This window comes from Haplochromis burtoni, unplaced genomic scaffold (assembly GCF_018398535.1).
Source record: "Haplochromis burtoni strain Fernald_Lab_line unplaced genomic scaffold, NCSU_Asbu1 Contig_341, whole genome shotgun sequence".
Lineage (NCBI taxonomy): Eukaryota > Metazoa > Chordata > Actinopteri > Cichliformes > Cichlidae > Haplochromis > Haplochromis burtoni.
This window is the reverse complement of record NW_024582702.1, coordinates 68,492-76,987: the sequence shown is the minus strand read 5'-3', so window position 1 is coordinate 76,987 and position 8,496 is coordinate 68,492. Positions and strand designations below refer to the sequence as shown.

Genomic DNA, 8,496 nt, shown 5'->3' with positions numbered 1-8,496 from the left:
GTCTGTGTTCGTTGTCGGCTCGTCTGCGTTCATCTGTGTTTCTTGGTATCCTGTTCCTTAGTCTGCGTCTCTCTGCTCCGTTATGATTTCAGGTTTGCTCTTTAGTTTTTCCCAGTTTAGGTTTCCATTAGACAGAGCGACTGCTGTCAAACAATCTTTTCTATGCTGCGAAGAGAAACTACTAGATATCATGACCTCTAACAAGAAATTAAAAGGCTTTGTCATCTTCTAAACATTGTATAGAACCTTGCTCTTGCTACACTACGTAGGTTAGTGTATGTATATATTTGAGTCTGTAGGGATACTTTAGACCAGGGATGTTAAATTTATTTTACAATGAGGCCCACATACAGCCCACTTTAAACTTAAGTGGCCACATGAATGAAACTCCCTTTCTGTCAGTGTAAAAAACATTTAACTACACATCAATCCCTGAAATATCTTATATCTAAAATGCGGTTTCAACAACATATCACAGCATTCCTACATGATAAATACACAAAAATGCAGAAAATGTTCTGGCAGCTCACTGTGCAGACTGTCCCAGATTTATAAAACAAAGTTTTTCTTTTTTTTTCTGCTTATTTTTATTAAATTCACACATCTGATTACTGGCTAAAGAAAGTGTTTGTGGAAAATTCAGTCTCAGGAATTTGGTCATGTATATGCTGTTCTGTTATTTTGTATTTGTGTGTATATGCTATATATTTTATATTACACTGTATATTTATACAGGAAAACTTTGCTGTCTTGTTTTTGTTGCTCGTGTTAGTTCTGCAGTCAGTGAGAGGAAAGCTGAGTTAGGACACATGAGCCTGTGGGTGGGGTGGAGCAAATTTCAGTATTTAATAGCTGAAGTCAAATTAAAACAGGTATACTTAACCATGGCTCTCCAACAGTTTGTCTACTGTGTCTCTGTGATGACAATTCTCTTATGTAAAGGTGAGAAAGTCTGATTTTTATTTGGAGTACACATTTTCTTGTTACCAAGCTCTTACAAACTACTGTAAATTATTTTTAAAACTCTATCTGGAAACTGTGAAATGACTGGAGGTCAAGTAGAAGTACAGATACTTGTGTTAAAAATGTACTTAGAGTAGAAAGTAGAAAGTAGCTCATTGGAAGACAATTCTACTCATTGTTTGAGGCACAGGTAACTGAACCTTCTGCTATATTAATATAATAGAAAAAATATGAGTACATTAGAACATACATGTTATTCAAATCTAACTTAAAATTCTAATGAATGCACTCAGCTTGAATCGGACACAAGCAGTCAAAGAGGATAAAATAAATAAATAAATAACTATTTTCTGTTGCATGCATGTTTAGAGTCACTTTGCCTCCACCACCTGGACAACGTGTAAAACAGGGGTTAAAGTGGGATTCAGCAAGCAGGGAACACTAAGATCTGTTAGGAAAAATACTAACAACTCCCTTTTTAGAGCTCCACTAGGCTTTCTTAGCACGCAAGCTGTGATCAGCTCACCTGCTGCTCTTTGTTGATTTATAGAACTGAATTAAAAAAATGTGGCATTTTCACAGTGATTGTGGCTGGTTTCCATTTCCTACGCTAGCAGTGCACTGTATGTTGTCTTTAAACTAGACTGTATAAAGTTATTATAATGATTGAATTCACTGAATGACTATAAGGGTCATCAAATTTAAAGTAATCTCTGCTTCACTTGATGTGATCCAACACTGACCACTAAAGCCACAGTTCAACACAGAGTTGGGAATTCCCCATATTAATGCAAACTAACCTGTTTATCCTGGAAAGAAGTACCCAGAATTTTCATACAACATTTGAAAAGCACAAAATTTGTATATTTAGTTTGTTTTAAAGAATGTTTCATAAAATTAAAATATGTAATTCATCAAACACATCATATACAGATCCAATACTTGATTAAAACTTATGACTTTATATACGATCTTTAAATAGTTCTTTACTAACTGTCACTGTAACTGAGCTACATGCTAGGTGAAGATGGAGTTACATTTAATTTTTTAATGTAATCAAAAGGAAATCAGTGAGTAGACTGTTGTGACCCACACTGCATTACTTGAAACTGATTAGTATACAGTTATTTGCTAATGTTCAGGGTTTTTTACTTGCTATTTAATTAGCAAGCCAGTAAAAATGATTTGTAATTCTTTACATTCAGATTTTTGACATAGTCAGCATCCCTACAAATGTTTGTTTAGCCATTTTGTAAGTTTGAAGAAAAAATCTTATACATGGGACTAGGCCCTGGTTGAACTCACACTTTTCCTTTCTCTAACACACATGTTGAGAAATGTGAATCATAATGTGCAATAAACTCATTTGACCTGTTTATCTCTATGATCCACTTTCAGGTGGTCAATCACAGACACCCGGTAAGCATCCAAGAACAACTTTGCAAATGCTTCAAGTTCAAACAATTGACACGTGTATGTTACTTAACAAGCTAGCAAAAGAAGTACCATGGACCATTTTCTACTCTATTGCTAACAACATCAACAACAAAACTGTATATTACAACAATATCCAACTATAGAGCACCAAAGAGGAAGATCAAGCAACAGTCTGAGGACATTTGAAAACCTACAAAGCAGCCAAAGTAGCTACTATGTTGTAGGAACTTATAGGATTACACATTACCATGTTAAGCATTTTGTAAGACGTTTTGACCTCTAAGATTATTTTTACTACATGATTTCACAGCAAAATTAAGAAAACATTAAACATACTGTATGTTTTATTCACAATGTGTGTTCTCTGTATTTTATTTTCAGGTGTGTCCATCAGGTTAGCTGGGTCTGGAGCAACACAGTGTTCTGGCAGAGTTGAAATTTATTACAATAACATCTGGGGAACAGTCTACGGTAATGGCTGGGACTTAAACGAGGCTGAGGTTGTTTGCAGACAGTTAAACTGTGGAACAGCAATACAGGCTCCTCTATCATCTTACTATAGTCCAGAAGCTAAACAAATTTGGCTTTATAATGTGGCCTGTTCGGGAAGTGAAAGTTCTTTAACTCAGTGTCGTTACTCTGGATGGGGAATGTACAATAATAATTATTATTATGATGCTGGTGTCATCTGTTCAGGTAAGAAAATATTTTAACACAGCATAGGTCACTCTGTCATAAAGGATTTATATTTTGTCAGGAAAGTATTAAAATATTTTTCATTTCAGATCTGATCAGATTAACTGGATCTGGATCGACTCGATGTTCTGGCAGAGTTGAAGTTTACCACAATAACAGCTGGGGAACAGTCTGTGATGATGGCTGGGATGTAAATGATGCTGCAGTGGTTTGCAGACAGTTAAACTGTGGGTCGGCACTGGAAGTTCCTCAATCAGCTCACTTTGGTGCAGGAACTGGACAGATTTGGCTTGATAATGTGGGCTGTTCAGGAAATGAAAGTTCTCTAATTGAATGTAACGGCAGTGGATTTGGGACATACAGTTGTGGAAATCACCATGATGCTGATGTCATCTGTTCAGGTGAGAAAATTTTTGGTACCAATGACATTTCAGGTCAGTCTGCTATTGTGTCATACATAAAATATTTTGTTTATGTCTTTTGCATCATAGATCTGATCAGATTATCTGGGTCTGGATCGACTCGATGCTCTGGAAGAGTTGAAATTTATTACAATAACATCTGGGGAACAGTCTGTGATGATTACTGGGACTTAAAAGACGCTCAGGTTGTTTGCAGACAGATAAACTGTGGGACGGCACTAGAGGCTCCTCGATCAGCTCTCTTTGGTGCAGGAAGTGGACAGATTTGGCTTGATAACATGGACTGTTCAGGAAATGAAAGTTCTCTAATTGAATGTAAATACAACCAATTTGGAACAAATAACTGTGGACATCAACAAGACGCTGGTGTCATCTGTTCAGGTGAGGCACATTTTGAATACTGAACACATTGCACGTCAGTCTGTTCTTATTTGTTATGCTTGAATTGTTTTTATTGCAAATAACATTAAAATATTGTCCATATCTTTTGTCTCATAGGTCCAATCAGATTAGTTGGATCTGGATCGACTCGATGCTCTGGAAGAGTTGAAATCTATCACAATAACAGCTGGGGAACAGTCTGCGATGATGGCTGGGACTTAAATGATGCTGAGGTGGTTTGCAGACAGTTAAACTGTGGGTCGGCACTAGAAGCTCCTCATTCAGCTTACTATGGTGCAGGAACTGGACAGATTTGGCTTGATCATGTGACCTGTTCAGGAGGTGAAAGTTCTCTTACTGAGTGTCAGCACAGTGGATTTGGAACAAACAACTGTGGACATGGTCAGGATGCTGCTGTCATCTGTTCAGGTGAGAAAATGTTTAGGTACCAAAGACACATGAATCATTCAGAAATTGTCTGTCATCAGTGAAACCATTTTCTTTCAAGGTCAAGAACATATTATCAAGTTCTTCACATCTTTTAACTAATAGATCTGATCAGATTAGCTGGCTCTGGATCGACTCGATGTTCTGGCAGGGTTGAAGTTTATCACAATAACAGCTTTGGAACAGTCTGTGATGATGACTGGGACTTAAACGATGCTGAGATCGTTTGTAGACAGTTAAACTGTGGGACCGCAAGGGGGGCTCCTCGATCAGCTCACTTTGGTGCAGGAACTGGACAGATTTGGCTTGATCGTGTGACCTGCTCAGGAAGTGAAGGCTCATTAACTCAGTGTCAACATGGTGGTTTTGGAACAAACAACTGTGTACATAATCAAGATGCTGGTGTCGTCTGTTCTGGTGAGAAAGATTTTTGATTCTGAAAGCATTTCAACCAAATCTTTTCTTGGGTGCAATATACTATCGGTAAAAGTTTTAGAACACCCCAATTTCTCCAGTTTTTTTAATAATGATTTTATTTATGCAGTGTAATGTGTCATTGAACTCTGAAATTAAAGCATAGTAAAAATAAGTAATTAAAATTAAAATTAAACCATGGACTAAATTTACAGACCAAAATGTATTCTAATCTTTTGACACATCGAAGTAAGCACCTTTGGTACATATAACAGCTTAACACACCATTCTATCTGCAGTAGAAATCAAATATTCTTCAGAAAATTCTTCCCATATTTGTTGCAGAAGTTCCCATAAATGCATGATTGCTTTGCTTTCACTCTTTTATCCAGTTCATCCTAAACCACCGTGATGGGGCTAATTAAGACTGGAGACTGTGCTGTCCGTTCCATGTTTTCTAGCTTACGGTTTTGTTCTCTTTTTCCTGAGGTAGTTCTGGCATAGCTTGGACTTAGTTTTGGGTCATTATATTGCCATAGGATGAACCTCTTACCAATTAGACACATACCAGAGGGAACTGCATGGTGCTGCAGAATGCTGCAGTTGTAAAGGTTCTGGGTCCTTTTGAGCCAGCATTTTTTATTTTGTTGTATTCTAATAATATTTTGTATTATGGTTTATGTTAAGGTTCATTTATTATTTATTAGTTATTGTATTGTGAGTTTCTTTTATTCCCTGTTTATATTCTTAATTATTAGTTGCCCTCTATGTCTCTATCCGTCTGTTTTTATATGTTATATGAGCCCCTTGCGTCTTGTTTCCCTTCCTGTGTTCCATTCTGTTTCCAGGGCTCGTCATCTCTCCTCTCTCTCCCTCATGTTCCCTTGCTCTTCTCGTCTGCCTCTCCTCCACTCCTGCATCATGTTCCTGCGTTTCCTGTTTTATTGCGAAGCTCTTGTGTTTCCATGTTCGGTGTTTCTAGTTGTGCTTCCTCTGTGACGTCATGTTGTGTCAGCTGTGTTCCCTGTGTGTTCTCACTGCACTCGTTATCCTCCTGTGTATTTATGTCAGCATCTCCCTCATAGCTGTGTGCCTCCCTGTGTGTTTAGGTCTTCTAATTTCCCAGTTTGGGTTGTATTATTTTCCATTCAGCAACTAAAGCTGTGTTTTGAGTCCATATCCCGCTTACGAGTCTGCATTTGGGTCCCTTCCTGCCTGCTCCGCACAGTCAAATTGTGACAGAGGAAGCCATTTTGGTTCAGAGTGCATCTCACTTTTCTTTACAAGTCACTGACACTGGATCCAGCTAAACAGCCCCAGACCATCACACTTCCTCGTCAATGTTTGACAGTTGTTACCACACAGCGTGGAACCATCCTTTCACCTACTTACAACATACAAAGATCCCGTGTGATGAAGTGAAGATTTCAAATTGTGATTCTGTCAATAATACCTTCTTCCACTCTTCAGTAGTCCATTGGTGGCGTTTCATGACCTAGGCAAACCTCTTTGAGTTGCAGGTTTGACAAGATGAGTTAAAGCAAGAAAACCATTGCCAAGATATCAGAACAAGGCAAAGTCTTCTTTTCACAGTTGAAACTAAGACTTGCTTACTATGACCACTAATAATAATAATAATAATAATAATAATAGTAATAATAATAATAATACATTTTATTTATAGGCCCCTTTAAGACTCTCAAGGTCACCTTACAAAAGTACAGAAATATAGCAACAATACAATATAAGAAAACATGGCAAAATACAAATGTAAGCATAAGGTAAATAAGAAATAAAAGCATGAAATTCAAGTGGAAAAATTGGGGTGTTTTAAAACGTTCAACTGGTATATACTACTATAATTTTTCTTTGTTAATTTAAGACACATTAAAAATTTGCTTCACATCTTTTGCCTGATAGATCTGATCAGATTAGTTGGATCTGGATCGACTCGATGTTCTGGAAGAGTTGAAATATTTCACAATAACAGCTGGGGAACAGTCTGTGATGATAGCTGGGACTTGAACGATGCTCACGTGGTTTGCAGAGAGTTAAACTGTGGGACGGCACTAGGAGCTCCTCCATTCGCTCAGTTTGGTGCAGGAACTGGACAGATTTGGCTTGATAATGTGACCTGTTCAGGAAATGAAGAATCTTTAGCTCAGTGTCAACACAATGGATTTGGATCAAACAAATGTGGACATGATCACGATGCTGGTGCCATCTGCTCAGGTGAGAATTTTTTTTTTTCCGATCATCTATACCATGTCAGACACTGTAAATACAACAGTTTCCCTTTACAGATTTTTTGTCCATTCGTTGATGTGTTTCATACTGAAATTAAGCGTTAGCCATCAAATTAAGCTGCACAGTAAACATTCAATGAAGGATTTCAATGGTAAAATCTTTATCTGCAAACGGGGAAACTTTATTTCATGATTAATATTTCGTATTTTGGGTGTTATATAGTTGTCATAAACTCAGATTTGGAAGTCTTATGCCTTTCTGAGTCAGGATGAAATTCTATTTTTGGTTGGTTGATGTTTATTAAGTTATTTTTGTAGTTAACACAATTCTTGTGTCAAGAGTGTTGGTTTGCTTCAAAATTCCTAAATATATGGCTCAATGGATTCTAATATATAAGAAGCCTCAACACAGTTGCAGTTGAAGAGACCAAAGAGGAAGATGAACAGGAACCAACCATACAATGGGGAAGCAGATTCAGGCTTAGTCACTCAACATTAACAAAACTGAACTAACAGAAATCAATCAGAAAATGAGACTGACAGTAACTTCCAACTTGACTAATTGTCATCTCTGGCGATGATGATATCAAAAGGCTCGGCTGTTGTTAGGGCTATACAAATGTTAGAAAAAACAAACAAGCAAAGACACACACACACACACAAGGCCAATGACAACTAGAAACTAACAAACAAAACCTATACTGGGAAAGCTAAACAGGAAACATAACTATAAAACCTGAGACCTGGAAACACGGGAAAGACCAATCAAGGCGCAGACGATCCAACATGAAACAAAAAGGGAAGCACAGACTATAATTAAAATTATTTTTATATAGATATATCTCTATACACACTACACTACACCACACACATAAAGCAGAAAAGAATACACTGATGCAGGGCAGGGGACTGTCAAAGTAAAACACGAAATAACACAAATATTGAACCGGGGACACTAGACACAACACCAGGAACACAAGGCAGGCACAGAAAACACTTAAACGCTGGAAATAATTAACAAACAACAAGGATAGCTAACTAAAATCACTGTATATTAATAAACAAGCTATGACACTAAAATTTAATATGTAAGGGAGAAAGCCAGAAATCTGACCCCCAGAAATCTTCTCCAACTTTAAATGCCTGCCTGTGAGCTTTCTTGTCCTCTATTGGCACTATTGGCATGCTGTATCTCACTTTGACAGATTTGTGGTCTAGTTTATATTAGAGATGGCACGATACCACTTTTTTATGGTCGATACCGATATCATAAATTTGGATATCTGCCGATACTGATATGAATCCGATATCCTGTCTCTTTTTTAATCAATAAAACTGTTTTTTAATATCTTGCTGCATTTTGTATAAGTTCATACTCAAGTTTAAAACAACAACTACACTAAAGCTATTCTGTTATACCTGTATGCAAAAAAATATTTCATAGTTCAGCAATACTGATCAATCTAATAAACTTAAACCTACACCATCCT

At 37.1% G+C, this 8,496-nt stretch overlaps 1 protein-coding gene across 1 annotated transcript in view; it reads left to right on the top strand.

The window, feature by feature from the left end:
* The first annotated feature begins 891 nt into the window (after positions 1-891).
* Positions 892-8,496, top strand: part of LOC102308867 (deleted in malignant brain tumors 1 protein) — a 37,690-nt gene continuing 30,085 nt past the window's right edge. The window contains exons 1-8 of the mRNA XM_042228671.1: positions 892-942; positions 2,362-2,382; positions 2,782-3,096; positions 3,186-3,497; positions 3,588-3,899; positions 4,017-4,328; positions 4,452-4,763; positions 6,681-6,992. Coding sequence (XP_042084605.1) covers positions 921-942; positions 2,362-2,382; positions 2,782-3,096; positions 3,186-3,497; positions 3,588-3,899; positions 4,017-4,328; positions 4,452-4,763; positions 6,681-6,992 — 1,918 coding nt within the window. The 5' untranslated portion in view covers positions 892-920. The remainder of the gene's footprint in view (positions 943-2,361; positions 2,383-2,781; positions 3,097-3,185; positions 3,498-3,587; positions 3,900-4,016; positions 4,329-4,451; positions 4,764-6,680; positions 6,993-8,496) is intronic.